The sequence below is a fragment of the Lathamus discolor genome, chromosome 8 (assembly GCF_037157495.1).
Source record: "Lathamus discolor isolate bLatDis1 chromosome 8, bLatDis1.hap1, whole genome shotgun sequence".
Taxonomy (NCBI): Eukaryota; Metazoa; Chordata; class Aves; order Psittaciformes; family Psittacidae; genus Lathamus; species Lathamus discolor.
Genome location: NC_088891.1, coordinates 761,483 through 779,297, shown reverse-complemented (window position 1 = coordinate 779,297; position 17,815 = coordinate 761,483). Strand labels below are relative to the sequence as shown.

Genomic DNA, 17,815 nt, shown 5'->3' with positions numbered 1-17,815 from the left:
GTGCCGGCCCCGCGGGCAGCCGGGACTCCCCAGGGCAGGGCAGCCGCCCCGGAGCAGCGCTTGAGCCCCGGCCCGGAGCAGCGAGTGCGGCAGCGAGTGCGGGCAGCCCGGGCATCAGGCCTGCTCCGGGTTGGGCTTGATGAGGCCGTAAGCCACGGCCTGCGCCAGGCTCTCCTTGGCCGCCTGCGCCACGCGCGGCTTCTCCTTGTCCTTGGCCAGCACCGAGAGGATCTCCAGCACCTCGCTGGCCATGAGCTGCTCGGCCACCTCCCGCCCAGCCGCCACCATGTTCATCACCACCACGGCCCCGCGGTGCTGCAGCTCCGCGCTGGTGCTCAGCAGCAGGGCCTGCAGGATCTCCAGCCAGTGCACCGTCTGCAGGGCAGCAGGAGCCCTCAGCACTGCCCCTGCAGCCCTGCTGCCCCCCGACACCCAGCCCGCGCTCGGTCAGGCTCGGGGCAGGACGGGCTGTCCTGGCTCCCAGGGGAGGGAACACGGGCCACCGGTGCTGCGCCGGTGTCCCAGGTCCCCCCAGCCCAGCGCAGGGCACTCACCACCTGCGGGATCCGCTTGCAGATGGGGGGGTGCAGGGCCGTCAGCATGGCCAGCGTTCCCGAGGCCGCCCGACGCAGCTTCTCGTCCTCCTCCCCACTGTACAGCACCATCAGCTTCAGCCGGTCACTGTCCTCAGCCAGGAACAGCTCCTGCACCTGCAGAGGAGAAGGAGGGTGGGTGGGATGCGGGAGACCAGGAGCCCAGCAGACACCGGGCCCGGCCCTCACCTCCCTGCTCATGGCCATGTTGCACATGCATTCCGTCGCAGCCAGCCGGATCAGCTCGTGCTCCTCAAACATGTACCCCTCGATCATGGGCACAGCCTTCTCCTTCAGGATTTTCTGCCTGCAGCAGGGCAAGCGTGAGCGCTCCCGGCCCAGGGCAGCACGCCTCCGGGACGGACAGGCCCAGGCCAGGGCCCCGCCACCCCCTGTGCCCAGCCCAGCTCCACTGCCCCTACCGCAGCCTCTCGCTGATGCCAGCCAGGTTGGTCAATGCCATCAGCCCCTCGAAGTTCTCCAGGCCCGTGCGCTGAAGGTGCAGAAGACTCACCAGGGGCCGGACCACCTCATAGATCTGTGGAGGGAGCAGTGCAGGGCTCAAACCCTGAGCAAGGGACCGGGACTGTGCCCGTGGAGCTGGGGGTACAGGGGGGAACCCTGAGCCCAGCCTGAAGGCAGAGCTGCTCCCACGGTCAGGCCTAGGCCATCGGGACGTTGTGGGCAACACCAGGGTCTTCCACCTCCTGCTCCCCAGGGAAGGATAAACCCACCCCAGCAGTTTCTGCAGTGCAGATCCCGCCTCGGACCAACAGCCCTGGAGCTGCTGAGCCAAAAGCTCAGCGGCCCAGGCCCACTGCTGCTCCCACATGAGCCCCTGCTGTGGCCCTGCTCCCACCGCCTGCCCACACAGGGCCCCTGCTCGGCAGCCACGCTCACCCGCTCTCCAGGGAAGGCCATCTCTGGGTTGGAGGTGATGGTGATCTTGGCCAGGGCCTGAGCTGCCTTGGTCTGCCCCACCTCGGTGCCCTCCAGGGACAGTGGGATGAGAGCCTGCAGGCAGAGGCACAGCAGCAGTGCTGCAGCGGGCTCATCACAGCCCCAGCTCAGTGCCCCCCCGCAGAGCCAGCCCTCCCCAGAGCCCCCCCACACGCCGCAGCGCAGCAGGGCTGCCCCTCACCTTGCCTCCTCCCTGCGCGACCACACCGCCCCGGTCCTCCGCCTCCTCCACCAGCGCCAGGAACACTCTGGGGACAGAGCGGGAGCAGCGGGAGCACCCAGACAGCCGCAGCGGGCAGAGGCTGCACCAGGCCCCGGACATCCCCTCTCTTCTCCCAGGAGCTTGCATTCCCCGCAGGCACAGAAGTCTGCAGCAGGACACCGGCAGCCTCCGGCCCCAGCTCCCTCTCTGCCACCCCCAGCTCGCCCATACCTGGAGATCAGCTCCCGGCAGGAGTTGGTGAGCGCCGGGTTCTCGCTCTTCACCATGCAGGCCAGAGCCGACACCACCCCAGCCGTCAGCAGCTTCCGCACCCGGCGCTTCACAAAGTCCGGCTTGTCCTGGCCCGGGGGCAGGGTGAGCACTCAGCTCGCTGGCACTCGCCTGGTCCCCAGCCTCACCCCTGAAGGCCTCAGGGACACCCTGTCCCCTTCGGGACCCCAGGCTCTGCCCCACTGCACACTCCCGAGACGCACCGTGCCCTGCCCACCTTGGGGTGCTGCTCTGGGATGTGCTGCTTGGCGTACTTGGCCAGCTCCAGCATCTGGGGGTCTGGCTCCTCATGGTCGTAGCTGTTGGTGCAGTTCACCAGGGTGGAGGCGACAGCGTAGAGCACACTCCTGTCCTCAGACTGCAGGGGTAACAGGGCGCCCACCACACACACGATGGAGAGGACAGGCCAGGGCCTCAGTCCACCCAGCACCACCAGGCCCTTCCACACGCCCCAGCCCCAGAGCGTGAGCCCCACCACCCCCTGGAGCACGCTCCCGCAGCGCCGGGAGCCCACCGCAGCGCCAGGCACGTACCCTGGCCAGCTGGAACATGGCCTGCATCGCTGCCTTGTCCTCCACGAACTCCTCCTTGACATCGGCGTCGAAGGTGAGGTAGGCCAGGCCCTCCACAGCCCAGCGCCGCGTGCCCACGTCCATTGCCTCGTTGCAGAGCCACCTGCAAGGGGCTGTGAGCACGGCTGTGGCCCCCTCGCCCCCCCCTCCCTGCCCCACCACTCACTTGCGGCACTGCTTGGCCAGCTTCAGCGTGGAGCCCTCGGCAAACTGCTTCATGCTGAAGTCGGTGCCTCCGGCAGACCCCAGCTTGCAGAGCCCCTGCAGAAAGGAGCAGCGCCCGTGAGCCCCACGGCACAGGGGGGACAGCGCTGCGGACCCGGGCCCTGCAGCCGCGGCCCCGCGGCAGCCGCGCCGTGCTCACCACCAGCGCCCGGATGCGGATGCTGTCCCTCTCGCTGTGCTTGTAGATTTCCTTGAGCAGGCTGACGCCGTTGGCAGTGATGAAGGAAGCGCGCTTGGCCTTGTCGGCGGCATGGATCAGCGCCTCCACCGCTACCAGCTGGTGGGCCTCGCGCACGGAGGCGCAGAGGGACAGGACGCTGTCCATGATCCCCTCCAGCTCCAGCACCCTGTTCCCGGCGTCCGAGGGGCCCTGCAGCAGGCACGACACTGTCTGGATGGCCCGCAGCTTCCCCGCCAGCTCCTGCCCCTCAAACCAGCTCCTGTGCAGCAAGAACACCGGGGGGGGCAGTAAGGCTGATGCCTCCCACTGCCTCCAGCCACACGCAGCCCCAGCTGCTGAACCCAGCATAGCCGGTTGCTGGTGGAACCTACAAACCCGCTTCTATCACTAAGAGCAAAACCCTTTGGGGATAGGGGTGCTGCTGCACGAGACCGAACCCCATTTCCCCCAGGGATGCCGCGGGGACACCCAGGCTCACCTAACGTAGTCCTTGCACAAGTGGTGGAAGTTTTCCCTCTCAGCGTCGCACTTCAGGTCATCGTAAAGTTTGCTCAGCAGCACCGAGGCGCTCATCCGAGTGTTCTCCGTCACAGGCAGGCTGCCCGGGCTGCCACACACTGTGCTTCCCACCTCCAGGATCTTCTTCAGGCCTAGGAGAAGGCGAGGTCACACACCCCAGCGCCGGCAGAGCCGAGGCACCCCGAGGCAAGGGCCGCGATGCCTGGCAGGACGCTGCAGGCTGCTCTGCTCACCCTGGTCAATCACCCACAGGCTCATGCTGTTGTTGGTCTCCTTTGGTGACTTCCTGGGCACCACCTTGATGAGCAGGTTGAGGGCATTGTCACGGCCGTGCGCAGAGGCCCCTTCCAGAGCTAACAGCTCCAGGAGGTGCTTGATCAGCAGTTTCAGGTCCTTGGAGGAATCTTCCAGAAGAAAGAGTGCCCAGCAGTGAGCACCCCCGGCACAGGCCTCACCCTACCATGGCAGGGCTGGCAGGAGATGCTGCCATGACCAAGGGCTCCCAAACTCCAGCTCAACCTCGCATTAACCCTGGGCCAGAGCCCTGGCTCTGCAGCAGGCAGCACTCACCCAGCACCACTGCGTCCTCCTTGCCACGGAAGTCCTTCTGCAGCCCCTCCTTCAGGGAGTCGAACATCACGTGCAGGAGGTTGCAGGCAGCCAGGGAAACCTGCTCGTGCTCCACGCCCAGCACTGCTGAGAGGCGAGGGGCCCCCAGCTCTGCCAGGATGGCTGTGGTCTGCAAGTAAAAGCACGGCTGCCAGCTGGAGAGCTGGGGGAAGCCATGGGGCTTCCCAGCACCTCCTCGGGACAGTTCCGAGTTCCAACAAGGCTCCCACAACCTCAGGCCTGGCAGGTGACAGCCCAGAGCTCATGTGCTCGGCAGGGCTGCAGCCAGAGGCCAGTGACACTCCCCTGCCTGTCACCCTCCCCGGCACCCATTTCCCCTGTCACACACAAGAGCTGGGCTATGGCAGGACCTACCCGGGAGCGGTGCCCGGAGCACAGCCCCACCAGCGTGCGCAGGGCCGCCAGCATCAGGTCAGCCTTGGCCGTGTCGAGCAGCTGCGTCAGCAGCCGCACACCATCACTTTGGAAGATCTTCTCTGCTCCGGCCTCCTCTCGTGCCAGCACGATGAGGTTCTGCGCAGCCTGGGAAGAGAGAGTCGTGTTTGAAGGCAGCCACCCAACAGAGCATTGCCAGGGAGCATGCTGTGATGGCAGGAAGCCCATGCTCACCCCAGCAGCACCATTCAGCCAGCAGCGCTGACCTGGGAACACCTGCCTCCCCCCCTCGCCTTTCAGCCAAGCCTCAGCTCAAACCTTTTGCTTCTTGTCCGCATCATTTTCTTCAAGATCCAGCAAGATCTGGAACATCTGCTCTACCTTTGAGTCCGTGCAGGACATGGTCTTCATCTGAGATGGAGCAGAAAGAGCAGCTCAGCTCTTGCCATCTCCCTCAGCCCACCACATCCACGGGGCAGCCCCCACGCTGCCTCCCCGCTCACCTTCTCATGCATGCTGCTGCCCAGGGCACGCAGGGCCTCCTGGAAGGCCTTGTTCTTGGGCTCCAGGCTCAGGCACCGCTGCAGGTCAGTGACAGCCTGGTCCAGGCGGCCCAGCTTCTGCAGCGCCTGGCTGCGGCGGAACAGCGCCTTCACGTCCCGGCCATCCGCTTCGATGGCTGCAGGGAGAGGGGGGTCCATCACAAAGGCCCCGGGCTGCTCCTGCTCCTCAATGCCCACGCAGGCAGCGTGCATGGACCGGTCCCCTGCCAGTCACCACTGACAGTACCTTTAGTCGCATCAGCCTCCGCCTTGGTGTAGTCCTCCTGCAGAGACAGACAATCAGCGAGAGGAAAATGCCTGCTGCACTGCCCGTGAGGCCTCGCTCAGCCCAGCCTGGTGTGGGCACTGCTTTACAGAGGAGAGCTGGGACAGGATTGTGAATTTGGAAGATGGGAACAGCATCCAGGGGACAGTGAACCAGCCCAGCAGGACATCGTATCCTTCCCCAGACACGACCCTCATGGGGTTACCAAGAAGCCCTATGGCCCCTGATGGTTTTCAAGTGCTCCTGGTCCACTAGAGCCCCTGAAGCTCCTTGTGCCTCCCTCCTGCCTCAGAGACAGTCCCACAGTGGGAGCTCAGAGGTGCTGTGACTGGGGGCAGAGCAGCCCCAGAGCACACACCCAGCCCAGGCATGGACGGGAGCGTGCTGTCCTGGCCCCGAGAGCCCACCCGGGATGCGGGGCAGCACGGACAGCAGGGAGGGCCGGGGGGAAAGGCGAGCAGAGAACACAGCAGGCACTGCCCTGCCCTGCCCGGGCTCCGGCAGCGCCCAGCCTGGGACCGCCGGGAGGAGGAGCCGACGAGGGCGGAGGGCCCGGGCAGCCCCGACAGGCTGGGGCGGGCGGGCAGGTCCCCGCAGCGCCCGGCGCCGCGCTCTCACCAGCTTCAGGTAGCAGGCGGCGCGGTTGCGGTGCAGCACGGCCCGCTCCGGCGCGGCGTCGCAGAGGCTCAGCGCCTCGGTGTAGGCGGCGAGGGCCGCGGTGTGGTCCCCCGCCTGGAACTGCGCGTTGCCCCGCTCCCGCAGCTGCCCCGCCGACACCTGCCGACGGGCACCGGCTGGGACAGGCGCCCCGGGGCACGGGCACGGCCCCGGCTCCGCAAGGGCGGCTGCCCCGGGACACGGCCCCGCTGCCACCGCCTGCCCGCGGACGGGCTCTGGGCGCCGGCCCCCATCGCACTGGGCACCGGCAGCCCCCCCGGACAGCCGCCCCCCCAGCAGCCAGCCGCCCTCCCGCCCCGTCCGGTCCCGTCCCCGTGCTATCCGCCTTGTACCGGTCCCGGTCCCAGTCCCTCCCCTCCGGTCCCAGTCCCTCCCCTCCGGTCCCGGTCCCGGTCCCGTCCCCGTTCCCTCCCCTCCCACCCTGGCCCCTCCCGTCCCCGTTCCCTCCCCTCCCGTCCCCTCCCGTCCCCGTTCCCCCTTGTTTCCGTCCCCTCCCGGTCCCGCCCCGCGCTCCCACCGCCGCCGCCTCCATCGCGCCTCTCCCGCCGCACTCGGGACGTCTCCGCCGATCGCCCGGGGAACGCGGACGCCACCCCCCGTGTCACGTGACGGGGACGGGGCGGTGGGAGGGGCCGGAGGTGGCTGTAGCGCCCCCCTGCGGCCCGGCGGTGCCGGTACCGACCACGTGCGACCTCGTGTGTGTGTGTGTGTGTGTGTGTGTGTGTGTGTGTGTGTGTGTGTCTGTGTGTGTCTGTGTGTGTCTGTGTGTGTTTCTCTGTATGTTTGTGTGTGTCTGTGTGTGTCTCTGTGTGTGTGTGTGTGTGTGTGTGTGTGTGTGTGTCTGTGTCTCTCTGTGTATGTGTGTGTCTCTGTGTGTCTGTGTGTGTCTGTGTCTGTGTGTGTCTCTCTGTATGTTTGTGTGTGTGTGTCTCTGTGTGTCTGTGTCTGTCTGTGTGTGTGTCTCTGTGTGTGTGTGTCCCCCACACCCCTCCCGCACCCCGGGAGCCCCCCCTCCGCAACCCCTCCCACCCCCCTCAGCAGCCCCGCCCGGGGGCCCCGGTGCCGCGGGCCTGGGGGGAGCGGGACCGCAGGCGATGCCCCCCCGGGAGGCCACCGGGCAGGCGGCGGCCAAGGGGCAGGAGGCGGCCGAGGCGGCAGTGCCGGGTGCGGCAGAAGTGGACGAGGTCGATGGCCATGAGGAGGAGGATGAGGAGCCCGTAGAGCCCCACGAAGGGCAGAGCCAGGGGGTTCCTGCAGGAGGGGGCACCTCAGGACGGGGCAGCCGTGGCCCCGCCAGCACAGCGGCACCCCGTGGCGGGAGCGCACGGCTGGGGCCGGCTCTGGGGTCCGGGCTGGCAGGGCAGACCCGCGTCCACGCTGCCCCCCGGCCCCGGTCCACACAGCCCCGCTCACCGGAGGAGGCCGGGGCTGGCCAGGCTGGAGAGGTTCACCCCGGTGAGGGCCTCCAGGGCTTCCTGGGAGCAGCAGGACTTGAGCGTGCGCGGGCCGGGGCGGCAGCAGTAGCGGCGGCCGGCGGGGTCTGTCAGCCGCGGGCAGTAGAAGCCGGGGTGGTAGCGGCCGTCAGGGCCCGCGTAGCCCTCGCAGAGGTGCAGGTTCTGCGCGGAGCCTGCGGTGGGCAGCCAGGGCTCAGGTCCCACTGCGGCTGCGGCAAAGGCTCCTCCCTGCCCTGAGGGGGTCGGGGTGCGGGCAGCTCCAGCGGTGTGCCCCTTCCAGGGCCCGGCTGGGCTGGCAGCGCCCCGGCCCCATGGGAGCCCCCGGCTCAGCCCTGGGCTGGGCTCAGGTCGCAGCTGAGCGCGGTCTCCGCAGGCGCTGCCCCGTGTGTGCCGTGGCCTCAGGTGCTCGCCCTGACCCCGGCACGGGCAAACGCGGGCGAGGGGGGTGATGGCGGCAGATGGGAGGGGAAAGGCCCAGGTCAACCCCGATCGCCCTGTGCTGATCCCCTCCTGTCCCCGCCACCCCACAGCGGGGGTCAGCGCTTCTCACCCCGCAGTTGTGCTGTGCAGGGACCAACCCCGGCACCACCCCAGTGCACATCACCGCGCCCCGGCACGGGCTCAGGCTCCGGCACAGGCTGGCAGGAGCAGCCCTCAGGGACAGGGCCCCAGCAGGGATGGGGAGGACGGGTTCAGGGAGCGGGGCCGTACCTGTCCCGCAGAGGCCGGGGCACAGCGCCGTGGTGAGGAGCAGCCGGAGCAGGAGCCCACCCAGCATCTTCCCGGCTGACCCTGAGCAGCGGCAGGTCTGGCTCCGGGGAAGGCAGAAACCACAGCCCCTCCTCTCCCGCCTCCATCACGGCCCATCAAGAGCCACTTGGAGCCATTAGAGCCTCCTGCACTCGATGCCCGTTCCACAGGGACCAGGGCAGGAGGCAGGAACATCACTAATGAGCTTCTCGGGGGCTAAGAGCAGACAGGAGGCACCTTCCCCCCGGGGCACTGGGGCCATGGGTGCCGGCTGGGCATGGCGGTGCTGCGGGTGAGAGCAGCAGGTGAGGCTGGACCACAGTGGGTTGTGCTGCAGCCCCTCAGCAGCCCAGCCCCGGCGGACCCTGTGCCGCAGCCTGGCCCCACGCCAGCCGTGCCATTAGCCAGGCTCCGGCATGGCCCCGGCCGCACGCTGTGCCAGGGCAGGGCTGTGCTCCCCTGCTCCCCAGCACAAGCCGTGCATCAGGCCTGGGTCTTGCCCCGCACCTGACTGGCCAACGGTGCAAGGGGCTGAGCTGCCAGGGTCCATCCACACTGGTCCATGCTCTCTGCCCATCCTCAGGGCTGTGCCCATGGGCTATGGTTTGTGGGCTGTGCTGGAAACCAAGACAGCTTATCCAGCACCACATCCTCGCCCGCCTCTCCCTGGGCTCCCCTCAGCAGTAATGAGACCCAGAGGGGCCACAGGAGTGCAGGAGTCCCTGTGTCCCCACAGCAACGGGGAGGATGCTCCTGGTGACGTGCTTCCTGCAGCTCCTGGGACACTGCAGACCAGTGGCCAGGCTCCTCGGGCCCCAGAGCATCTCCCCACAGCACACTGTGCCCACTCCCCCCTGCAACCAGCAACTGAACCACGAACCAGACACAGACCAGAGCCCTTGGAAACAGCCTCATGTTTCCCACAAGCTCCAGGTGAGCTCCTTCTCCAGTCCACAGCACCTCCCTGGCCAGCAGCCCTGGCCCCACTGCGCTGCCCCGGGAGCTGGGGGAGCCTGGCACGGACGGGCCCTGCCCCAGGACCCCGGGGTGGCAGCCGTGTGGGGGCAGCAGGGCAGCCATGCCCACCCTGCCGGTACTGCAGAGCCCGTGGCCCCGATGCCCAGGCCGCCCCTGCACAGCCTCCCCGCAGCTCGTCACTTCGGATGAACACAGGGCTGATAAATGAGAAGGCAGCAGCCTCTGCAAGGCCGGCACCTCCTGCCCAGCGCCCGCCCGCCTGCATGGGGCTGCTGGCCCGGCCCCTGCGAGCGGTGCCGGTGCTGCCGCGCTGCTCCCCTCCTGCTGCGGGAGGCGCTACCCCAGGCGGATGCGGAAAGTGGCGATTTCCATGGGGTCCAGGTGGATGTTGGTGCTGTTGGAGGCCGTGCCCAGGGGGTACATCAGCGTCAGCGAGGTGGGCTGCAGGGAGCCCAGCTCCAGCCCCTGGAACAGGCTGCCCAGCGCCAGCTGCGGAGAGGAGGGAGAAGGGGATGTGGGGTGCGGTGCCCGGCAGTGCAGCACCACGCACGTGTGTGACAGCGGTCGGTTCGTGGCCCCCCCACCCAGCCAGGACACCACAATGACCCCCCCCAGGCTCCGCCCTCCCTTACAAGATGGACTGCGGGGGGATGCAGGGCTCATGGAAGGTTCCAGACCCAACATCCTCCAGCTGTGCCTGTGCAGGGGCCAGAGCAGGGCTGCACTGGCACTCTTGAGCAGCCACTGTTTGTGAGACACTGGTGCTGAGGGACCTGGGCCCCTCCTGCAGGAACACAGGATGCAGGAGGCCAGCCTGCGACCCCAGCCTGGCTCTGACCCAGCAGCAGGTGGAGGCATCAGCCTGGTCCTACCTTGCCCTGGCTGGTGGTACAGTTAAACCCCAGGTTCTTGGCCTCCAGGCTGCAGTCAAAGCCTTTGCGGTGCAGGATCAGGGCTGCCTCTGCCGAGGGCAGCGATTCATCCTGCTGGGGAGCCGGGGGTGAGGTGTGATGCAGGAGACAGCGGGTACAAGCCCCCCGCCCCAGGGCACAGCTCACCTCCGCCTGCAGCATTCGCAGGTTAAGGATGTGGAAGTCGCAGGGGAGGGTGGTGGAAAGGGGCGCGAAGGAGCGCAGGGCCGGTGGGGCCGGCTTCTCCTGGGCCACGGGCATGACCAGGGCCTCGGCATTCAGGTGCATGGACGTGATGTGGCTCAGCAGCGAGGGGAAGCTGATCGGGCGCCCGTCCTGTGCCTGCCAGAGAGCACAGGGCTCAGCGCCGACCAGGGCGGCTGCGGGGCCAGGCACAGCCTTGACACAGCCCCTGCAGCAGCAGTGGCCAGCGCAGGGCACCCAGAGCTGCTCCCACCTGGGCACAAGCACCCTCCCCAGCGGTGGCCAGGCCACGGACCTGGCTAGGGTTGTGCTAGCGGCTACTGCACGAGACAGGGAGAGACAGCGGGGCCAGGCCGGCCGTTACCTCTGGGCTGCCAGTCCTGGCACCGGGGAAGCCCAAGGCTTTAAACATGGAGGCCAGCGTGGAAAAGAAGCTGGAGCTCTGAGTGGGTGACGTGGCGCATGCATAGGGAGCAGTGAGGGGATGGGACAAGAACACCCTGATTATGAGGGCACTGCGGCTCCACAGGGACCCCGCTGCACGGTCCCACCCTCCCCGTGCCCCCGCTCCAGGCCCGGCCCCATGCGGTGCCAGCACGATGGCTGGGAGGGCCATGGAGCAGCAGGGGATGAGACCCCGCTCCATCCCGGAGCGGGGCTGGGCTCAGCACACCCGACCCCGCTCTGCAGCCTCAGCCCATGCACCTGGCTGGCAGTGGTGCGGCGCTCCAGGAGGATGCGGAACCGGTTGCACGTCCGCTTGTTGTCCTTCAGCCCTTGGCCCAGGCCCCGGTTGTCGTCCTGTATGAGGCGCCGGTCCAGGATGACCTCGAGCTGGCCTGCAGGGAGCGGGTCCCAGCGCCGGCTTCAGCAGGAACCGGCCACGGCCCGGCTGGGGCGCGCCGGAGGCGGCAGGGCCAGGGCTGCCTGTGCCCAGCCCGCAGCGCGCTCCTCCCCAGCAGCTGCTGCCCGGGGCAGCCCCAGGGCACAGCCCCACGGCCCCCTCACCGCTGCCGAGGCTGGAGACGCCCAGCGCCTGGGCTGTGTGCAGCGTCAGGCGGCTCTGCCCGTCCTGGATGTAGGCCATGGTGGGCATGGGGTAGAAGTTGGCCTGGAGCGGGAGCTTCCGCTGGTACCTGCGGGGCTGGATCTGCCGCGGGGCAGAGCTCAGTGCCTGGAGGCGGCTCTGGCCGTGCCCGGTCCCGGGGCACCGTCCCCCAGTGGGCAGCGGCTATCCCTTCCTGGCCTGCCCCGTACCTGGAAGCCATTGAGGTCCGTGAAGAAGGTGTCTTCACTGTCGATGTCAGTGCTGAAGCGCAGGGCCAGCTCCATGTTGATCTGGTCACGGATGTCCACCACACAAGATACGTCCAGGGACAGCCCCTCCACCCCTGAGCACAGGCAATGAGGGGCTGAGCCCCACAGGCAGCGTTGCCCCGCACCCCCAGGCCAGCAAGCTCCCCACACGGCCTCACGTTGTCTCACCTGGCACGTTGTAAAGCCGCACCGTGGTCTGGACATGCTGGTAGTAGCTGGTGACCTCAGAGAAGAGGGGTCCCTCCGTCACCCGCACCACTGGGAGGTCGTTGGGGGCGTAGGGCTGGGGGGAAAGAGCTGCGCTGAGGCTGCTGCCTGCAGGACTCTCATGTGGCGGCCAAACGGCTCACAGAGGTGGCCTCTACCTTGGCCTCGCCGTCAGGCAGGAAGAGGTAGGCTCCGCTTTTGTCCTTGGAGGCCCTGGTGCCATAGACGAGGAACTCGCTGCTCACCCTCTGCTCCCGCTCGTCCCCAGCTCGGCGGATGCTCTGCGGGGCGCGAGCCGGCGCAGGGGTGAGCGCTCTGCGCACGAGGCAGGGCTGCGTCCCCTCGGCCCCGGCAGAGCCCTGCACTCGCCTGCAGCAGGCCCGAGCGTCCTGAGAAGCAGGCCCGCAGGTGCTGGTTCTCCAGGCAGACGTCCTCAGTGCCGGCCGGGAGGACGTGCACGGGCACGGGCTCCTGCCTGCGCATGGGCAGGTTGAGGCCGGGCAAGTACAGGCGCACGGAGGACTGGAGCGCGGCGCGGCCCTCGAAGGACTTGTGCAGCTGCAGCACCCGCAGCCCCAGCGCGGGCAGGCGGGCCAGGACAGAGACCTGCGGGGGCACGGGCACGTGAGCCAGCGCCACGGCAGGGGCCAGCGGGGACTCGCTGGCTGCGGGCTGGGCAAAGACCTGGCCCGGCACTTGGGGAGCCTCTGCAGAGGGGATTGGCATGGGGGGGCTGAGGGCTCGCAAGCAGCGGAGCTTGTGCTGTGGTGCAGGGACACGTGGTGCCACAGAGGTATGGGGTCACTGTGCGGGACGGGGGCTGGCACACATGGGCTATGCAGGATGAGGGTGGGGGTGAGCAGGGCTCCGGGGCACCCCATACCTGGTAGATGTCAGGCACTGTGTCAGTGTCGGAGCCCCAGTGTGCGCTGAGCTGGGCAGGCAGGGGCTGCCCCTCCTCGGAGAGCACCCGCACGTGCGGGGAGTTCACCAGCACCCGCACCACACTCAGGCGCTCCTGCTCCAGCGGGTTGAACACCACCAGGAACCTGCGGGGAGGCACACGGGGATGGCCACCCCGGCCCCACAGCATCCCAGGTGCCCCACACCACCCACCCGCTCTTCACAACATCCCAGGCACCCATTCAGTGCCTCCCCCCAGTCTGCGGAGCAAGGCGCAGACCCTACCGGGGTGAGACGTCCACTTTGACCACTGTTCTCTCGGGGAGGGAGTCCTGGCTGGAGCGCGCGTCATCCTGCGGAGAGGAGCGGTCGGAGCTGGGGCGCACTCACCCCTCCCCTGGGTCCCCACTGGGGGGCAGGCAGGGCTGTGCTCCCCAGGGGCAAGGGGACCACTGCCCCAGCCCGGTCCCGTGAGCTGGGGCGCAGGGGGCTGCTCACCGTGCTGAGGAAAGGAGCAGCAGGGTCGTGGTGGTAGGTGTCCTTGTCCCCCAGCACAAGGTAATGCGCAGCGTTGATGATGATGTGCTTGAGGTTCGTGAGGGAGTGGAGCAGCCTGGGGCACAGGCAGTGAGCCACACAGACCATCCTCCCATCTCCCAGCACCCCCCCAACACAGAAACGCAGACTGGCTTGGGTTGGAAGGAACCTTAAAGCCCACCCAGCTCCAACCCCTGCACCGGGCAGGGACCCCTTCCACTGGAGCAGCTTGCTCCAAGCCCCTGTGTCCAACCTGGCCTTGAGCACTGCCAGGGATGGGGCAGCCACAGCTTCTCTGGGCACCCTGTGCCAGCGCCTCAGCACCCTCCCAGGGAAGAGCTTCTGCCCAAGAGCTCAGCTCAGTCTCCCCTCGGGCAGGTTCAAGCCATTCCCCTTGGCCTGCCCTTAAAGGCCCTTGTCCAAAGCCCCTCTCCAGGTTTCTTGTACATCCTCCACCTCTGGCAGGAGAGGGGCTCATACCTCACACCCAGCCCTGCTCCCAGCCCTGTGCACACCAACCCCCATCTGAGCCAGGCCCCTCCAGCTGCACCCTGTGTCCCCTCACGCACCGGACTCCGTAGTCAACAGCCACAGCCTCCTTGGCGGTACCGGTGATGGCATCGTGGTGCTGGAAGAGGCCCAGGTTGCGGCGGGCATTGCTCAGCAGCGCGTAGTCGGAGAGTGGGTACGTGCCATCAGCACCAGCGCGGCGGGCATGGGCGAGCGCCAGGCTGAACAGGATCTCTGCGCCCCTGCGCAGGGACAGAGGCTCTGAGGATCCCTGCCCCGGCCCCGAGAGGAGGAGCGGCCAGTCCAGTCTGTGCACTCCATGCAGGGGGCCCTGGCCCCAGGGAGGACAAGCCAGGGTGGCACATGCTGCCCTGGGGCTGGATGGAGGTTTGGCACTCCCTTGACCATGCCTGGGCCACCCCCAGCACATTGGTAGCTCTGGCGCAGACCAGGGGCTCCCAGCACTGCCCAGCCAACCCTCACCCATACCCCCTGCACCCAACCCCTGCCCCAGATCCCTGCCTGCTCCCCCTCACCGGAGATGGGCCTCCAGCACCCGGTCCAGGCTCTTGTAGAAAGGCCGGGAGGTGTAATAGCCTGTCCAGTAGTGATCCTCCCGGTCCGCGTAAGAGAAGAAATCCCCACTCAGCACTGGGAAGCCAGGCGGCTTCATCCCCGGCACGATGCCCACCTTCTTGTACAGGGCATCAAAGTAGTCAGAGAGCGTTCCAAACTGCGCCTGCAGGACAGCACACAGCCCTCAGCGCGACAGGGAACACCACGGCACCCGCAGCTGGGGGCTCCCACCGCCCCTCCCAGCACCGCGAACCTGGACGTGCAGGTTGGGCTGGGAGTTGAGGAAGTCAAAGATGCGCTGGTAGTTGAGGAACTGGGCATCCCACTCCTGTGGCTTGTCGTAGCGGAAATCATCTCCCAGGGGCACCAGCAGCACCTTGCTGCGGTACAGCTTGGACTTCTTGCGGTACTGGTCCAGCAGCAGCTGGGCTCTGCCATGGGGGCCAGGGTGTGAAGCTGGCTCATGGGCTCAGAGCCACTTCCCCTGCCCTGCAGCACTCACCGCTCTGCCACGTTGGCATCAGTGATGGCTCGGGGGGGCACCTTCCACGGGCAGTTGATCCGGCCGCCCGGCAAGCGCTTGAAGTCGAACTGGCAGCAGATCTTGGGGTCTGGCCCACAGGTGTGGGGTACGTCGTAGCTGTAGAAGGGCATCATGTGGCAGAAGATGTCAGTGCTGGAGTCTGTATCTGCGGGACCAAGGACAGATGAGCAACAGAAACGGCTTCCCTTTCTCTCCCAGACACAACTGCCAGGGTGGTGCAGACATGGCACACAGCTCACTGCTCGGAGCCCAGGGAGCACAGCAGCCTGCACAGGGGCAGTCACCCTGGGGCTGTCCCGCAGGGCAAAACCGCTGCAGAGGCATCACCGCGCGGTGCTCAGCTCACCATCCGCGTGGCGAAACAGCTGGAAACTGTCCCCTGCTGCCACCCACCCCAGCAGGGCCCCCCTCTACCATCACCCCGCAGCAGCCCCTCACCCCACGTCTGTCTCCACATGAACTCCAAGTTCCGGGTGGCTGCAAAGTGTTTCTTGATGGCGTAGTGCACACGCTGGATGAGCATGCCCGTCAGGTTGGAGCGCTTCAGCAGGTAGGGCATGGTGGAGCTGTGCCCAAAGGGGTCGACGGCCCAGCCCGACCGCGGCGTCACGCCTGTGGGCACAGACACCCTTCAGCCACGCCGGCCAGCGCTCTGCCCCTCCAGCCCAGCGTCCCACCCTGCTCTCACCAATGTTCTTCTCCAGCCACTGGTGCCCCTCGATCAGCTGGTCGATCATGGCAAAGTAGTGGGAATTGGCCTCATCAGGCATCACCCAGCCACCTGTCACCATCTCCAGCTGCCCGTTGCCAACCAGCCTGCAAGGGGGACACACAGTGTGCCATCAGCTCCGGGCACAGCCCTGCGGTGAGCTTGGGGCCCTCCTGCAGCCCCACAGCCACTGGCTGCTGTGCCCCACTGTCCCCACACAGACAGGCAGACAGGCAGATAGACAGACATCCTTCCACAGCAATACACTGGCCAAGGCCCGAGCCAGAGCTCATCCCCACACAGACCAACATCCTCTGCTGTACCCCACAGGCCCTGTTTCCTCTGTCCTCCATCCCCAGCCCTCCCGGAACAGGGCGCTGACAAGGGGGCTCTCTCCCACTGCACAGCCCTGCTCTCCAGGTCTCCCATGCCACCAAGGGTGCCCTGGGCCTTGCAAGGCGCTGGCACTGCTCAGGCTCTGCAGCAGCGCTCACATGCTCAGGGTTACAGCACCCTGCCTCTGGGCAGGAGCCGCGCGGCCCTACCTCCGCACCACAGCCCGCTTCTGGGCACTGATGTTGTCCCACCACTTGGAAAAGAAAGAGATCTCGGACCAGATGAAGCGCCGGCGTGGGTCCTCCTGCATCTTCAGCACCATGCTGTTGAGGATGTGCTGCGTCTGGTCATAGTAGTACTTGTCGAAGGTCTTGATCCAGCCTGCCAGCACGGGTTGGGGGTCACTGCGCAGGGCCCAGCCCTTCCCCACCAGCAGTGCAGCGCAACTCTGGCCCTTCCCCACCCCGCCCACCTTCGCCTGCTGCTCACCAGGGTCATTGTGGGAGTGCGGCACCACAAACACCTGCAGGGGCTCAGCATCCCACTCATTGGGCTCGTAGGTGATGTCAAAGCCCTGCTTCCACACACCGCCATCCTGGTTGTCAAAGGGCAGCAGGGAGTACACAGCCAGCATCTGCCGGGGGGGAGACAGGGCTCAGGGTGGACACTGGACTGAGAGACACCCAACTGCACAGAGCCAGGACCCCCTGGTGTGGACCCCTCGGGCTAGCAGAGCTGGGCCCTCACCTGCAGGTCTGGGCTCTGGCCCTTGCTCCCCAGGGCAAACTGGCAGTCCTGTGGGGAGACGGAGAGGAAGCTCGGGCGACTCTCGGGAGGCAGCACCCAGGAGCCGTTGGGCGTGTGGTGGGGTAGCGCCGGCTGCCCCTCGGCATGGGCCGTCAGCTCTAGCACCGAGTCCTTGATGTGGCTGATGATCTCGTGGTTCTCCTCCAGCAGCTGCTCCAGCTGCTCAATGCGGTTCTGCAGCACCGAGATCTGGCTCTGGGGACACAGACGCCGCGGTGAGAGCCCCCGGCCCCCGTGTCACTGACAGCGGCAGCGAACGAGCCCTGGCCCCCCAGCCCCGGCCCCACTGCTCACCCTGGGGAAGTTGCCTCCGCTCTGCTGGCGCGCGGGGTCGTGCTGCACCCGGTCCAGCATCAGGTAGAGGGAGAAGACAGCCACGCAGAAGATGGCAGCTCCGCACACTGTCACCTGCTTCTTCAGCTTCATCCCGAGGGCCGCGCGGAAGGACCTGCAGCGGGGCAGCCGGGACGGCGCCTCTGCCAGCGCGGCCGGGGGCAGGACGGGGCTCCGGGGACAAGACCGGGCCGGGACGCTGCCCCCCGCTCCGCGGCCCCGGCTGAGCCCTGCCCGCGGCGACGGCGCCCGTGCCCCGCACAACCCGGCCCCCGCCGCCCCCGCGCCCTACTTCGCCTAATCCGGGACCGGGTATTTACAGCCGGGCCGGGGCCGCCGCGGCGCTGGGGCCGGGGGGACGGGCCGGGGCCAAGGACGGGGCCGGCGCAGGCCGCGGCGCCGCCGAGCCGAGCCGGGCCGAGCCGAGCCGAGCCGAGCCGAGCCGAGCCGAGCCGGGCCGAGCCGAGCCGGGCCGGGCCGAGCCGAGCCGAGCCGGGCAGCCGGGGGCCTCCGCGCCAGCGCACGGCGCGAGCGGCGCCGCAGCCGGGGCCGGGGGGGGCGCGGCCGCTCCGCTCTTACCCGGGGAGGCTCCGCGGCCCGGCCCCGCTCCTCACATCGCCCGCCCCGGGCCCGCCGGCTCCTGCGGCCGGGATGGGCCAGGCCCCGCCCGCCGCCCCGCCCGCCC

General features: G+C 68.0%; 3 protein-coding genes across 7 annotated transcripts; all 3 read right to left on the bottom strand.

Annotated features, from left to right (window-relative positions):
- Positions 1–114: 114 nt before the first annotated feature.
- On the bottom strand, positions 115–6,665 carry UNC45A (unc-45 myosin chaperone A). The gene is made up of 20 exons (XM_065687930.1): positions 6,572–6,665; positions 5,995–6,153; positions 5,338–5,374; positions 5,052–5,227; positions 4,867–4,959; positions 4,528–4,695; positions 4,114–4,282; positions 3,777–3,947; positions 3,503–3,674; positions 2,983–3,283; positions 2,785–2,879; positions 2,580–2,721; positions 2,264–2,404; positions 1,987–2,114; positions 1,735–1,801; positions 1,494–1,607; positions 1,016–1,131; positions 783–900; positions 555–710; positions 115–375 (listed from the first exon to the last, which is right to left on the bottom strand). The coding sequence occupies exons 1-20, from the start codon at positions 6,584–6,586 to the stop codon at positions 115–117; spliced, it is 2,799 nt and encodes a 932-aa protein (XP_065544002.1). The 5' UTR covers positions 6,587–6,665.
- Positions 6,666–7,088: 423 nt separating this feature from the next.
- LOC136018956 (protein shisa-like-1a) lies at positions 7,089–8,286 on the bottom strand. Its single transcript, XM_065688647.1, has 3 exons — positions 8,220–8,286; positions 7,468–7,741; positions 7,089–7,305 (listed from the first exon to the last, which is right to left on the bottom strand). The coding sequence occupies exons 1-3, from the start codon at positions 8,284–8,286 to the stop codon at positions 7,089–7,091; spliced, it is 558 nt and encodes a 185-aa protein (XP_065544719.1).
- Positions 8,287–9,372: 1,086 nt separating this feature from the next.
- MAN2A2 (mannosidase alpha class 2A member 2) lies at positions 9,373–17,792 on the bottom strand. 5 transcript variants are annotated; one of them, XM_065688526.1, is made up of 24 exons: positions 17,710–17,792; positions 17,092–17,245; positions 16,738–16,992; positions 16,480–16,624; positions 16,200–16,371; positions 15,634–15,761; positions 15,384–15,557; positions 14,904–15,090; positions 14,655–14,832; positions 14,362–14,564; positions 13,885–14,067; positions 13,277–13,391; positions 13,064–13,131; positions 12,759–12,924; positions 12,245–12,481; positions 12,034–12,156; positions 11,837–11,951; positions 11,609–11,742; positions 11,360–11,501; positions 11,057–11,190; positions 10,716–10,793; positions 10,295–10,489; positions 10,109–10,222; positions 9,373–9,725 (listed from the first exon to the last, which is right to left on the bottom strand). In XM_065688526.1, exons 2-24 carry the CDS (start codon positions 17,221–17,223, stop codon positions 9,573–9,575), a joined length of 3,531 nt encoding a protein of 1,176 aa, XP_065544598.1. In that variant the 5' UTR covers positions 17,224–17,245; positions 17,710–17,792; the 3' UTR covers positions 9,373–9,572. The 5 variants fall into 5 exon arrangements, with proteins under 5 accessions (XP_065544598.1, XP_065544602.1, XP_065544599.1 ...); XM_065688530.1 differs by lacking the exon at positions 17,710–17,792 and having other exon boundaries at positions 16,738–16,785; positions 16,903–16,992; positions 17,092–17,591; XM_065688527.1 differs by lacking the exon at positions 17,710–17,792 and having other exon boundaries at positions 10,109–10,219; positions 17,092–17,590.
- Between the last annotated feature and the right edge of the window lie 23 nt (positions 17,793–17,815).

Coding starts and splice junctions, on each gene's coding strand:
- MAN2A2 (XM_065688526.1), bottom strand. CDS start 17,223: ATGAAGCTGAAGAAGCAGGTGACAGTGTGCGGAGCTGCCATCTTCTGC. Junction 16,372..16,479: donor GCACTCCCACAATGACCCTG/GTGAGCAGCAGG, acceptor CCGTGCTGGCAG/GCTGGATCAAGACCTTCGAC. Junction 11,952..12,033: donor TGCCTGACGGCGAGGCCAAG/GTAGAGGCCACC, acceptor CTTTCCCCCCAG/CCCTACGCCCCCAACGACCT.
- LOC136018956 (XM_065688647.1), bottom strand. CDS start 8,286: ATGCTGGGTGGGCTCCTGCTCCGGCTGCTCCTCACCACGGCGCTGTGC. Junction 7,742..8,219: donor CCCCGGCCTCTGCGGGACAG/GTACGGCCCCGC, acceptor CGACCCCCTCAG/GGCAGGGAGGAGCCTTTGCC. Junction 7,306..7,467: donor GCCAGCCCCGGCCTCCTCCG/GTGAGCGGGGCT, acceptor CCCCTCCTGCAG/GAACCCCCTGGCTCTGCCCT.
- UNC45A (XM_065687930.1), bottom strand. Junction 4,696..4,866: donor ATGCGGACAAGAAGCAAAAG/GTTTGAGCTGAG, acceptor CTCTCTTCCCAG/GCTGCGCAGAACCTCATCGT. Junction 3,284..3,502: donor TTGTGCAAGGACTACGTTAG/GTGAGCCTGGGT, acceptor CTTGCTGCACAG/GAGCTGGTTTGAGGGGCAGG.